Source organism: Neltuma alba, unplaced genomic scaffold (genome assembly GCF_004799145.2).
Source record: "Neltuma alba isolate B1F8T4 unplaced genomic scaffold, ASM479914v2 tig00013032_pilon, whole genome shotgun sequence".
Taxonomy (NCBI): domain Eukaryota; kingdom Viridiplantae; phylum Streptophyta; class Magnoliopsida; order Fabales; family Fabaceae; genus Neltuma; species Neltuma alba.
Genome location: NW_021637379.1, coordinates 278,547 through 293,094, shown reverse-complemented (window position 1 = coordinate 293,094; position 14,548 = coordinate 278,547). Strand labels below are relative to the sequence as shown.

The window sequence follows — 14,548 nt, the reverse complement described above, 5'->3', positions numbered from 1 at the left end:
CTTGCATTGATGATAAAAATCAAGGAGTAATGTTCTCTCTCTCTCTCTCTCTCTCTCTTTTTTTTCCACCTGAATGTTGTGATTTTCATTCTCCTAGGTTTCAACGGGTATTGTTACTGCACGTAATAACGACGCGGAGGCATAGTGCAAAGCGTCGCATCCTTGCATGAATACTTGTTTGGTGCATTGCGTCACGATTAATTCCTATAAAACTCATGCCGGATAATGCTAACGCCCTACAAAATCTCTCTCAAGTGTTTGGTTGGCCCCTTTAAGTAATTAAAGAGTCACAAGGAATATTTCACATGATAGGAAACAAGAAGCTCCAACCCACAAGGAATATTTTTTATTTTCGAGCAAATGCATTTTCAGCGTTTGAATTTGCAGAATAGATTTCCCCAAGTTTCCTTTTAGTCCATCTGAATCTAATAAAAACCAAGACAACTTCATCTCTGAACCATTCCATCACTACAAATACTAAATGATTAAGAGTCAGCCTAAGCAAGATTTTTGGGAAAAAAAATGTCTTGTCCAAAAAGGTAATAAAAGGCAGAAGAGATACTGCAAGGTCCATGGTCCCAAATCAAAGGATGTAATATGCAGCTCTTGAGAAGCCTTGGCCCCACCATCCACTCCTCCAACTAAGAATTATCTCCTGGATGAAGTATTCAGTTTACCGCAACTTCGGCTGAGAGGAAATTTGGATGAAGTATATCCTGGCCAGAAACTTTGGTCTTAGAGTTCTTAAGCACCTGCACGGCTTCTTCCACCTTGGCAGTCAGAGACTCTGGAGACTCTAGGAGAAGCAGCAATTCTCCATTGTCCATCTCCAAAAGCATTCCTGTAATCTTGGCTGCTAAGCCGGGCTGTCAAAGATGCAAAAGAGACAAATCGTTGCAGTTAACTTAAATCAAAGCAACAAAAGAGAATAGTAGTGCATCGGTTTCACCTTGAGTTTATGGACTAGAGGGTATAGATGCTCGCCCAGTATCTGTTTCTGCTGCTCTAGAGTGGCAGCAGCAAGCATGCTATGCAGCATTTCTGATCCCGAAGATACTACAGAAGAGCTACCAACAGAGGAGACTCCAGATGCTTTCTCCATTTCAGGCTGGCGCCCACTGGGCACATACTTTGTAGGCCCAGCTCGCTGCAAAGCGCGAAATGTTAGATACCAAACTAGCATCGACGGCGCGATTTTATGTTTTCTGAGGTGAATCAAGACAGTGAAGAAAATATTATAATAATCGCTAGCATATTGTCGTTTATTACTGGTTCCTTAGTCTTCCCTCATTTCAGCCTCAGATAAAAGGACGATTATGACTACAATGAGAAACTCCCCGATTTCAGAGTCAATATAAGGTCAGAAGCTCGGTGAAATAAGAAGCACCCCCACAAGACCATATCAGAAAACAAGGAATGCAAAATGATCCCCAAAAAAATCCTTAAACAGTACAAGTTAGAGGTATGAAGATTAAGAAAATAGAAATTTAGGATGTTTGGGGAGGGAATGTGCAGTCCCAGAAGAGATAAGACATCTTGGCAAATGCGTAAAAAACTTCATTCGCTAACAAAACCAAACCTGTTGTGTACTTAATTCTTTTGAAGAGTTCACCGACTGAAAAGGCTGACGCAATTGTGGCATATGTGTACCAGAGTGAAGATTTCCTTGAGCAATTGTTTGCCCATTCATCCTGCCCCTGTTTTGCCTATTTTGCCTTGTGGCATTGGAAACCTGTGAATTGAGGGGAAACAGAGGCGCCACCAAAAAATGATTTCTTCAACCCAAAAAAAAAAATTGTAATGATTTATCTCATGCAAAACAAATGCATTTCCACTTTAAAAGATTTGGCAGTGTAAGAATTTTTTTTTTGGGGGGGGGGGTGTAATGATATATTGAGCTTGTAAGAAAAGATTTTCTCACCATAGGAACTAGTGGCTGTTGAAATGGTCTGGTAGGAGGTGCAAAGCTGTTAGGCCTCCATCCTTGTGTCAACCCCAAAGGTTGATACATTAGCCCAGGTCGAGAAGGAACCTGTGAAACGGCGCCAGTAGCTGCATAATAATAAGGAGAATATCCGCCAGGAATAACAGCTATTGAAGGTCCAGATAGTCCTGCCATTCGCTGTGCATGGTGAATCTGCAATTGTGCTTGCCTATCCTCCTTCCTTTGAGCAATAGCAACATATAATGGTTTGCGATGAAACATATATCCTGTGACACACACACATGTAGATCAATTTAAAGGTAACTATAACAACGCAGTAAAGGCAAGCACTGTCAACATAAAGATAGTAAATGGAAGCGGGAATACTAATTGCCAATAAAACTCGCATTAGATACTTCAAGATTCATTATTTAGGGAAGGATGTAAATTTGCGTCATCAGAATTTCTGGTTATACATCCGCATATCAAAGCAATACTACCATGAGACAGAATGTTTACAAGTTTGTTCGTCGCACTAAGTTATAGGATTGACTATGCCACGCACCATAAAAATTTACCAGCTCTCGATTGAACATTTTGTTTCGTAAAATACAGTTAAAACTGAAAGTTTAATTAACGGTCTACTCAGTTGATAACGTGGGCACATGGCGCCAGACTTCAAAAAACGCCCTATGCGCATTTGAAGAGGAGGAGGAGGAGGAGGAGGAAGAATTTTATTCTTGTAGAGATTGCCTAGTTGTAGATGCGGCGCCATAAACAAACAGCTAGTACATATGCATGTAAAGAGTACCTCATGGATAATGTGATAATGTTAAATGGCGGAACGGAGTATAAATTGTAAAGTACATGAACAGCAGATCTATGAAATTGTTATGCTGTAAGCCATAATTCACCCTGTTAAAATCCATTCATCTACACTTATAACCAACTTACCATGAAAGGTGTTCACTGCTTTATTAGCCTCCTCAGGGGTGGAGAAGCAGACAAAACCAAACCCCTTGCTTATACCTTTGCCATCTCGCATGACTACTGCAGATGTTATTGAGCCACATGCACGAAAAAGATTCCGTAGTTCTTCATCACTTACGTCATCATCAATGTTCTTCACATAAACATTTGAGACCTGGACGTTAAATAAAGACGTAGTGTGCCATCAGAAAAAAGAAATGGCAGGATAAATCGTCACAAAAGGGGGCATGGCATACCTTGTATTTTAAGATTTGTTCCTTGCGTTTCTCCTCAAACTGATGGTTTAAAAGAAGCTCACGCTCGGCCTTCTTTTGTGCCCTGGCTACGTATAGACTGTTTGAACCTGCTTATTACAAACCAAAACCATATGATATCGGAGATTAACACCAAACAGCAAGATTTTGCCGACAGAAATTCTTGGTAGAACAAGGGATAAACATACTACCAAGTTGTGATCCATTCATTCCTTCCATCGCCCGTTTGGCATCATCTGGGTTATCAAAGTTTACGAAGCCAAAACCCTTTGGAATCCCACTGTCATCCTTCGCGATAACTAAGCTGACAATTTTCCCAAAAGACGAGAACTTTTCCCGTAGAACCTCTTCAGTAATTTTGGGGTCCAAATTCTTGAAATATAAATTTGTATATTTCGCGTCAGGATTTGGCAAAATGCGGTCACTTTTTTTGACAAACTTTCCAACATAGCTGTGACAATAGAAAACACATTAAACCTAATCTCTGGAAGTAATCTTATACACAAATTGAATACGGCAGCTTGTCATGGTAAAAAAAATGCTTTATCGTACTAATAAACAAAGCAGAGTTTCATTTACATTTGCTTGTCTTTAATAGTAGAGCCATTCATCCTCTCGATGGCAGAATTTGCAGATTCCTCTGACTGAAATTGAACATAGCCATATCCTTTGCTTTTTCCATCGTCAGACATGACAACTTTGCAGGACAAAATAACACCAAACTTTTGAAACAAATCTTGTAATCCCACATTATCTATAGATTCATGTAGGTTCTGTCATGGTATCAGAAACACCTTCTCATAAGAATCCACTTCAGAAAAATAGGGAACCAAACAACGATTTAATTATCTCATTTAAAAGTTGTAAATACATACCTTAACAAACAAATTCCCTTTGCCACTTTTAGTTGCATCAGGATCACGATTTGACCACATGATCCTTATTGCTTTTCCATTCAGTATTGAATGATTCTTCACCTCAATAGCACGAATTGCTACTCGAATCCAAAGAGAACAAATTAAGGTATATATCTTCAGTATTTTTACTTTCACCAAGAAATCAGAAAATCACAATCTATAATCTATATAGAAATGTAATATAACTTAATCAGAAAAGTTTGGGTATATAATAGCATGGGAAACGCGCATTCTTAAGCGCAACAGTTAAACGAATCAACAAAAACTTTCTAGTTAAAGATGCAATGGTAAAATGATATTTCCTTTCTAACATCTAACCAAATCAGAGAGAATGCTAGACATGCAAGCACGCACACAGAAAGACGAAGACAAATCCATGTGCCCGAGGATAATTGGAACCTTATGTTCTCGGGTGACAGCTCTCTAACAAGACAAAACATGGTAAAGAAAACAAAACTATCCATGAGATTCTTGTTAAATTTTGAGTTTCAGCCAGATTAACTTAAGATCGACAATGTGACAAATGAATGCGGTTTACAATGCCCGCTTCTCGTCATTTTTTGTACAGCGCAAAGCATGTTACAAGGCCAAGAAAGATCGAAATGAAGAGAAGTTTCTTGAAAAAGGTCTAATATATCAATCAAGCCAAGCCTCTATAACCTCCATTAAACTAAGGGACCAAGAAATGAGAGACTAGCGGTCCCCATGTCTTTTGCTTTGATTTCTTTATAATACATTAGTATTATATTATTATCCGCTGCGAGAACAGCAGACGCACCATGCTAAGAAACAATGCCGCGCAAAAAACCAGTAACTTGATTTTTAAAAAAAACAAGAACGAAACATTCGGTTAGCTTCATTGAACGGGTATCGTTAAATCAAAAGAGAACTCATTACCATCTTGAGGAGAGACGAAGTTAACGTAGCCGTAACAGAGCGACCTGCCAGTAGAGGAGTCCCTACAGACCCGAACAGAAGTAAGGCTCTTGAATTCGGAGAATATTTCAAACAGCTTACCATCGGTGATGTCAGGGTGGAGATCGCCGACGTAAAGGGAAGCAGGAGTGGCGGCGACCGACGTTGTATTCGCCATTGATCAATTGAAACGCCTAACGCTCGCTCGTAGCTAGAAAGGAGAAGAGAAAGAAAACAAGGATTTCTTCCAAATCAACCCAGCAGTATTTGCTTCCGAAATCTGATAACAGCAGCTATGTATGCGCAGATAAAGAACAAAGAAAATTTGGCAGTGTTGAAATCTTGAAATAACGAATTTTGTCACAGACACAGAGAGAGAGAGAGAGAGAACGAATGTGAGTAATAAGTTGAGGAATAGAGAGAAAAGAGAAGGCAAGAAATGAAAAATGAGAGAATTTTGATTGGGTTAGTGAGAGAAAACGAAGGCGAGTGTGATTTGAGCGAGCGCGAGAGAGAGGGGAAGAAGAGAAAGATGCAGAGGGAGAAGGTGGTGTGAGGATTTTTGCATGGACGCAGGAGGTTGGGCCGTTCAGCATCAGGGCTTGCGCGAGCGTAGGTTTCTGGCCACGCGCGCGTCAAGAGCGTTGCAAGCACGGATTGCTTTCGGGCTTAGGAATGGTGGAATGCCTTTTCGGCTCTGACTTATGGTAATTCTCGCCACATAAACCAACTTCTCTGGTCAATGACAGAGATCCTATCTCATGGGCTTTTACTTTTTATTTTACACTAACAACGACCATAAAATTAGAAAATGTGGGAATCATTTTTTCAAAAGAATGGTGATAATAACCTATTCCAAAAATATACTATTAAAGGCCAAATAAAAAGTCAAATAAATTCATAGATCCACAAATCATAGTCCATATATCAGGATTTGCACAAGCTACCACTTTTTGTTTGTTTTCTTCGTATTTGAAGTAAAATTAGCTCTTTATTTTGTTATTTTTAAAGTTAAGATTACTGTAATTAATGTTTTTAAACAAATCAGATGCTTTGAGATTTTTTATATTCTATTTCTATTATTTTGTGTGCCTTAGGCAATAATAACATTAATTATTTAAATATGTTAAATTTAAATATTATATATTTTTTATTAAACACTAGTATATTAATCTATTCTACTATTGCTCCTTTTTTTTAACCAGCAATTCTTAATATTACTCCTTTGAAGTATTAGATGTGAATGTAAACAATAAGTAGAAACACCAACAAATCTGTGCTCAATAAAAAGTAACAAATTATTCGTTGGCAAAAAACAACAAATTATTTGAGACATGATATTATATTTGATAATAGAAATCATCAGTATCAGGATATAATATAAAATATATTATAAGATACGATATTCTTAATAGCATAACTTATCTTTTAGATTATAAGAAATGGAAAGAAAAGATGCGTCTAATTATCTAATTAATACTATAATATCTAATGGGTTAATTATTTATTCAGCTCTAAAAAGTCATTTTACAAGTTTATAGAGAATGAATGTATGCGTGAGTATAAATCACCACTATTAAATTTCAGTTTCATGCAATTTGGATTAAATTTATTGTACGAATATCCGGACGGTATCTAACAACGATTGCATATATCTCAAGGCTGTCAATGATATAATTTACTAGCACCCTGCAAGTTAAGGATCGGAAAATTTATAGAGAAATATCTAAGACTGCTACTCCCTTTACAAAGTATTGCCAACTAACCATAGAATTTCCTCATGCCTGACAAAACTATAAAAACCCCCCTAACTAGTCAGCTAAACTTGTTTGATTGATGAAAATTTCGATATTTTACAAAAATAACCAATTTTAATTAATTTTATTAATCTATGCAAAGTTATTTTCAGGTGCTTATAATAAAAAGAGAAAGGAGTAATATTTATTATGCAGAGATACTTAGTCCATCTAAATAATCATATATTTTTTAATAAATATTCTCCAATAAATGTCATTATCTCAGTGTCCTTTGCTCAAATGTTTCCTAAAATTATCGGTACTGATCCTTGCTGTGGTCATAGCTGTTCACAGACACAGAACCCGGGCAGGCAAAGCAAGAGTCGCGTGGGGAGCTTTATAGTTTATAATCACAGTGAGCAGTGAGGACATCCAGTGCTCGTTGATGAGCCGAGTCGTAGACAAAAATTTCATCTTTCAAATACAAGATCTGCAGATTTATAAACAACAAATTTGATAAACTCAAAGAGAAAAAAGGAGTGTCTTCAGTAATATTGGGGTCTTGGCACCACCGATTAAAAAGAGAACTAGAAGATATCATTTCCTGAACTGTTCCACAACTTGTTATTATAAGCTCCTCATTTATTATGAGACTGCTTTTATAAATATGTTACTTGTATAGGACCTTATTGCAATTTTTCCAAATGAAAATGAAATTTTTTTACTAGCATTCTATTTTACTTCCATGGATCGAATAAATTTAGATTGATACCCAGTAATTTAGTGAGCTTTTAGTTTCATATCAAACACGCCATAATAATAGAGTATTTTCGGATGGTGCAACAGCCTATCGTGAAATGAGGTATCACCTTATGAGATGGTTTTGGACACGTTTGCCCGAAGTTACCTGTCACCACACGTCGCCAGAATCACCTTACAAGAAAGGCATCATCAACTTGCAAGTGGATTTCTTTTTATATAATAATAATAATAATAATTGGGGGGGGGGAAAAAAAAGCTCGCAAGAAATTGCCCCAGGCAAAGTACAAGAAATAAATAAATTAACGATTTCGTAAAAAAGAAAAAGAAAAAGAAAAAAAAGAGAAACCATAATCGCTGGCTAGCTCTTGATATTTCATCCTTTCCGCTTGAATCATTAGGTAAGCCGTAAGCAAGACACCGAAAAAAGCCCCAGCGGATCACGATATGGCTGGGAAGATTGGTGTACAGCACTGCCAGTGTCAAAAATGAAATTTTAGATGCACATTTCCCCCCTCGAATACCATCCGTGGTTTCTATATACGCTTAGTATGATTTAGTAAAACTACATCCGCGAGAGATAATATACAATTCTGGCAGTTCTCAACAGAGCTCCTTTACAGTGAGATCCTAATCTTGGCAGGATGGGTACAAGATGCCCCATAGCAAGCATGCTAAGCAGAATAAATACAGAGCCAACACAGCTAAATTTCCAAACCAAATCATCAGATGGGTTCACCGACAATAAATAAAAACATCAGCAACCCAAATTTCGCAGTGGGCTAGAAAGAATGAAATTTTGAACCTCGTATTTGGATCACAAAAACTGGGGCTTCCAGAAAACCGCTATGTGCATAAAGAAAGCTGCAATGCTTAAAGGCAGCAACTTAGCGAGAATGTCTGACTCTGAACTGCTCACACTGAGCTGTCCCGCAACAACGTACTCATCCTTGGTTGTGGTCACAGAGACATTCACAGACAGAGAACCTGGGCAGCAATTCCAAGTTACGACTTAGTAAGGAATCATATATATTCCCCGCAGGCAAACAAGAGTCCTGTTTTGAACTTACAGTCATAGTTGGCCCATCCAATTCGTTGACGAGCTAAGTCGTAGACAAATATCTTATCTTTGAGCACAAGATCTGCAAATTTGTAAACAAGAAAGTTGATAAACTCAATACTTCAAAATAAAGAAGCGTCACTTGAAGATTCAATACAATAGATGCATAAATGAGAAAAATAAACATGGAAAGGCAATTTATGATTTGCAATCGTGTTTTTACAAGCACAAAGTAAACCAACTTCTATCATCATATGCATTCCAAGTAGTCGTTTGTTTTTTGAGAGAAAGCACTCATTTTTGCCAGTCTATGAGGACTTTATTCTATCGAAACAATCTTGCTCAAGTTCCAACCTCCTAAAATTGAAACTCCCTCCTGCACTTTCTGGAAACCAATACACCACTCTGGAACGCCATCCTGTTAAGATTAAATGGCACATCAGGGTATAATCAAGGGACTACAATTGATCAGAATGTCTCATCCATAAGTAAGGAAAGATGCAAGATAAGGTCAAACACAGAAACCAAGACACTTACAATGAAATCACTACGCATAAGGTACTGTTCTGGTTCTAAAACCATGGATGCTCCACCAGCAAAGATCAAAGTGACTGAAGGAAATATATCACCTACACTGAATAAATAACAAGCAAAATTTTAATGAAAAATTTTAAAAAAACCTTTAAACGTATGCTTTCATCTAGATCTTTACGGAAAATAGGTCAAAAATAACCTGGTTGAGGCCAAATAACACTGGCTTCCTTTTGAAATGATGGGAGTGGCATGCTGCGAAACAATGGTAGTTATCTGCATATTCATCAAGAAACATAACATCACTGGGCAGTGTAGGTAAGATCAATTCATTTGCTTGTAACACCAGATGAATCAGGACTAAACCTCAACAAATGCTAAAGGGAACACCCCCCCCCCCCAAAAAAAAAAAAATAAAATAAAATAAAAACCTAAACCCCCCCCCCTCACACACACTCCTACTTGAAAGATAATAATGATGATGAGGATAAGAAAGTAGACTTCGATATGGTGTTTAATTTTTGAAGTATCTAACCCCCAGATTTACATTAAACCATAGTTTTTTAAAATGAAAAATAATTTAATTTAATTTATGTCAAAGGCATGTGAAATTTATCTGCATCTAACTTGTGGGCAAAAGGCCTGATTCTAGACACAAAATGATCAATCTGTGATCTCAGGATATATCAGATAAAACAAAAGTCAAGTGAGGCTAAGAACGTAAATGTGCCACAATGAGAACTACTTTCTCAGGCTTCATTGTTATTCACTAACAATTAAAAAATCCTCATCATGGATTATGGAAACTGCAATCAGATTTAAAACAAGAAACGCCTCATATAGAAGTGTATAACACCCAAGAGAATAGAAGGCGAGACACAAATACCCCTCTCTTTTTACTTATTCTGTAGCGTAACTGATTATAACACAGGATAATGTACGTGTATATTTATCTGTTGACAGAGATTTATTGACAGAAGAACCTAATAACTTACAGCATTGACCAAAGGATCATATGCTTCTTGAACAAGGTATGCCAAGGTTGTACCCGTATCCACTATGGTTCCTCGGTTGTTGGACGTTGCAAAAACTGCTGGATTAATAGGGAGAATTCGTCCATTAACACCAATGCTTTGAAGAATTAAGTTGTAATGAGGCCTGAAATTTGGTTAAGGAAATAGTCAGAGCACTGCATTATATTATATAAAACTACTTACGTCCAACTACCCATCAGACACTCATGAAAATGGCTAGTTTTCATGAATTTATTGGAGCAATGATCGCAAATTAGGCATTTCCTCCATATCAATAAGATGCGATCTGCCAAAAAAAACAAAATCCCCAACAGCTTGAGAGAAAAAATAGAGGATAGAGAGCACAAGAGAGGGCTTACTGGGACGGGACAAGAGGACTATAAGCAAGACTTGGCTCCAAAATCTCACCAAGAACAAGTATGCCTCCTCCATTACCCTCTCCTTTTAAACAATGAGAAAATACTTTGGGGGTTATGCCTCGTGATGATAATTGTGAAATAACGGATAGAGCACCTGGGCCAAACCCAAAAATTCCATCCACTGCTTTATCTGTCTTAGTCAAATCTCCAGACTGATAGGTACTACACCTGTTCCCAGGACGACCATTAGCTCATTTCAGTTATCCACATTAACATGAAGGGGGGAAACTAAAACAAAAGAGACATTGGAAAAAGGTGTAGATAAACTCCAAGAATAAAGACGAGGGTCCATAGGTTTTCCCTCTCTTCCATGAATTCAGAAACCCATTTATTGACCATCAGACCCTGCCAATGTTCATCCATCCCCCTAACTTCCACTCACTATACTTACGGATTTGCTATTACTTTGAACCAGAATTTTACAAGATTCGCGGCTTGAAAAGCTCAAAATATAAACCTTTTCAGTGGTAAAAGAAGTCGTTATTTCAAAACCTGGGCTCCTTCAACCGACCTTCCAATTACTCTCAGCCCTTTATATGTTTCAGATCCCTGCATAAGCACAAACTTCAATAATAAAAGCTGAGGAACTCACCCAAAAACAACTTTAGCTGAAGAATTTGCCAACATAGACTGCCCAAGGATCATGTCAAAATACATGGCATCAGAGACATAAAACCCTGACGTTCCACTTCCATCTCCATACTGAAAGAGTAGCTGCACTGATTAACCTGAGGGGTGCATTCAGTTGCTGCATTTTGAGTTGAGGAAGTGCATACTGGGTCTGAGCAGGAAATCAGCGCAGATGTGGATGAGCTGGCTGTATCAAAGAAGTTGAGCTGAATCTGTAGAGTGCATGGCAAAACCAAAAAGAAGAAGGGAGTTATGCTATAGAGTGTCACTTTATTTACCAAGTATGAATACAGAACAAAATCAAAATTTTACCTCCAATTGACTAGATTGAGGGCAATCACCGCAAGTATTGCAATTAACCCACAATATGTCGCTTCCGGTATCAATCTGGACGTTGAATTCTCTTGGAGGAGAGCCCAGCTTCACTTTTGTATAATACAGCCTAAACAAGAAAACCAAGATTACCCCAAGCTTGAACGATAATACTTGCCAGTTGTCAATTTTTTAAAGAGTGTCTCCGAAAGAATGACGAGTAAGAGGAAAAATATTGGATTCGAGAAAGGGAGCACTGCAGAAAGTTGAGAGGAAGATATTGGGCACTGGAGAAGAAACAGATTCCATCAGTATTTCGGAAACTCGATCACCATCCTTTCTCGACGTCTCATTGAGGAATCCAAAAAAAAAAAAGATTAAAAGCCAATAATTAACTAGATAAATAGAAACTAAATGCTTAACAGATAATGAAGAAGCGTAGGATGCAGGCAAGCCAAGGAACACAACGAGAAGCAGGATAATAAATGCGATAGCATTAAAAATCCTTAAATGCGAAATGCATGAAACCCGGTTGCTCGAACTAACCGTACCCAATAGTGGAAGGATCAGAGATTCCTTTGACCGAGAAGTCGACAACACCATCTGCTACACCTTCCAACATTCGAGCATGCCGAGCTCGGTCGCGAGCTCTGAGTGCTTCCAGCTCCACTCGCCGACTAAGAGGAATTGCCCGTTCCAGAGGGAGGAAACCCCCGGACAAACCACCGTGAACTCCTGATACGAGCACCAGAACGGTGGCGAAGGCCAATAACATCGGAAGAAAACTCTGCATTTTGGATGTTCCCAGGATTTCCTTCGCAGAATTTACAGGGAGAAAAAAAAACCGCGTTGAAGCTAGTACTTTTCTTGCATTAAGAGAGAAAAAGGGTTTTCGGACAATGGCTCTGCTTAATACTACTATTTATCATCAACTATTCAGACGAGGCTAACGGTACTGACAGGGGGCAAAGACCTTGGTCTGTGGGCGCCGGGCGCTGCTAAATATGGAACCCCATTGCGTCTCTTTATAATTTTTGTTTCCCTCCTTTCCCAGAAACACAATTATTCTCGAATCCTTTTTTTTTTTCCCTGGCAACTCAGTGTTACATCGAATACTTTATCATATTTTTCCACAGGTGCGGCATCGCGTCACGCCTCCCATTACACATGAGAGAGACCAGTTAACGCTACTCTCTCTCTATCTCATATCTACCGGAAAAAAATCAATCGAATTTACATTACTGGGTGCCTACTGATTTCTTATCTGTGTTGTGATGGATCGCTGGGAGAATAGAGCAGTGCACTTGTCTGATAACGCCCAAGTATCTCTCCTTTCGGCTTTTCCAAATCCAAACAGATTGGGACCCTTGCATGTACGCGCTTTGATTAAAATTTGCAACAAGTGGCTATCTGGCGTACCAATATTGAAAAGGATGGAAAGGGAAACGTTCATTAAAATCTGCGTGAATGCGGGTCGAAAAGACAGCGAAAAGAAGCGGAGGTTTCGCGTCTCATTTTCGAAGGGAAAAACACGTGAAAAAAATCCTCCAAAAAATATTATTTGAATTTTGGGATTTTCAATCAGTAATTCCTATAAAAGTATGTTCTTATCTGTTTTTTTTAATGTATGCAATTTCTATTTAATATAAAAATTAAGATTAATTTAGAATTTAGAATTTTAAAATTCAAGTAGTTTTTTTTTTTTTTTGATTTTTTCAAAACACATTTCAATTTTTATTGGAAGGAGAAATGTTTTCACTTAAACAAGTCTAAGAGCCGTCATTAAATTAATAAATTAAAATTGCAGGTTAATATCAATTTTAATTATCAAAGTTAACTTCATTTTGGTTTTAAGCTTTGAAATTTAAGATTAGCAGTCTTGGTTCCTTAAATTTAACCTTATTTTCATTTTGGTTTCTAAAATTTTAATTTTTAAACCAATGATTTTGGTCATTGAGATTTGACTCCATTTTTGTTAAATATGAGATTTTTTTTATCCTTGAAATAAGATTCAAAACCAAAATAATTTTAAATCTCTAAGGAAAAAATCATTTGTTTTAAATTTTAGAGACCAAATTCAAAATGAAGTAAAGTTTTAGAAATCAAAACTAGTGATTTCAAATTTTAATTATTAACCCTAAAATTATTTAGATTTATGTTTTCCAATTTTATAATGGGAAAAGGAAGTGTGGGAGGGAATGAGAAGAATTAGGGGTGATTTTGTAATTCTGGAATTTATTTCAAGTTATTCCGTAAAAAATGAGTTTTTCATTTATTGTAATAATTTTGACTATTTTTATAATAATTTCATCAACTTGTGATTTCAAAATTCAACATGTATTTTTTTCATTTTCTCTAAGAAAAAAAAAAAAGCATGTGTTGCGCGCACAAGCATTTGCTTACCAGTTGCAGCAAAGCTCTACATATTCAGGTGTAGATAGTAGATACATAGGGTGGATTAAAAATGTTTAATTCATTAGAGAATGTCTTGATCCAAATATCAGTAATGAAGTTATATATTTTGATTTTATTTATAAGATATTTTTAATATATTTCATACAGATTAAGAAAAAAACTTACACTAGCTAAGTGGCTATCATAAAATGTAACGATTTTTTAATCTTATCTTTATTTAATATATATATTTAAAAATAACAATATGTATTGACAAAATAACAAGATCATGTATATTTTAAAAAAAAGTACATTCATACTAACATATGATGGTGCTGGTAAAAAAAAAAAACTAAAATATGATGATATTACTTACAAATAGAAAAAAAAACTTTCCCATCTGCCTTATAAAAAGTAAAAAAGGATTACTAAGCAAAAATTCGTTTCATCCTTAATACTATCTATTATTTTTAATATAAGAACTCATTTAACTTTCATTTTAGTTCTAAATATAAAACTCCAATTCGTTTTGTCACTCATATTTATCTTTTTCTCTCTCTTTAAAGTAGTCTTTGTAATAATACTAATTCTAGCCAATACACTTGATTAGTGATGATATTTTTGAAAAAATAATATCTATTTATTATAAATAACTAATATAGGTAATTTTCTT

The 14,548-nt window shown here is 36.6% G+C and overlaps 1 protein-coding gene and 1 pseudogene across 1 annotated transcript; both read right to left on the bottom strand.

Annotated features, from left to right (window-relative positions):
* Window positions 1–668: 668 nt before the first annotated feature.
* LOC114733792 (polyadenylate-binding protein 7-like) lies at window positions 669–5,178 on the bottom strand. Its single transcript, XM_028921284.1, has 10 exons — window positions 4,983–5,178; window positions 4,044–4,162; window positions 3,748–3,941; window positions 3,360–3,619; window positions 3,151–3,257; window positions 2,879–3,068; window positions 1,922–2,211; window positions 1,580–1,732; window positions 950–1,147; window positions 669–866 (listed from the first exon to the last, which is right to left on the bottom strand). The coding sequence occupies exons 1-10, from the start codon at window positions 5,176–5,178 to the stop codon at window positions 669–671; spliced, it is 1,905 nt and encodes a 634-aa protein (XP_028777117.1).
* A 2,625-nt stretch (window positions 5,179–7,803) lies between these two features.
* LOC114733816 (aspartic proteinase-like protein 2) lies at window positions 7,804–12,517 on the bottom strand (annotated as a pseudogene).
* Between the last annotated feature and the right edge of the window lie 2,031 nt (window positions 12,518–14,548).

Bases quoted from the DNA above. Each gene is read 5' to 3' on its own strand.
- LOC114733792 (XM_028921284.1), bottom strand. From the start codon at position 5,178: ATGGCGAATACAACGTCGGTCGCCGCCACTCCTGCTTCCCTTTACGTC. The intron at 3,620-3,747 runs GTAAATGAAACT...CTATTGTCACAG, and splicing joins ACTATTAAAGACAAGCAAAT to CTATGTTGGAAAGTTTGTCA. The intron at 2,212-2,878 runs GTAAGTTGGTTA...TGTGTGTCACAG, and splicing joins AGCAGTGAACACCTTTCATG to GATATATGTTTCATCGCAAA.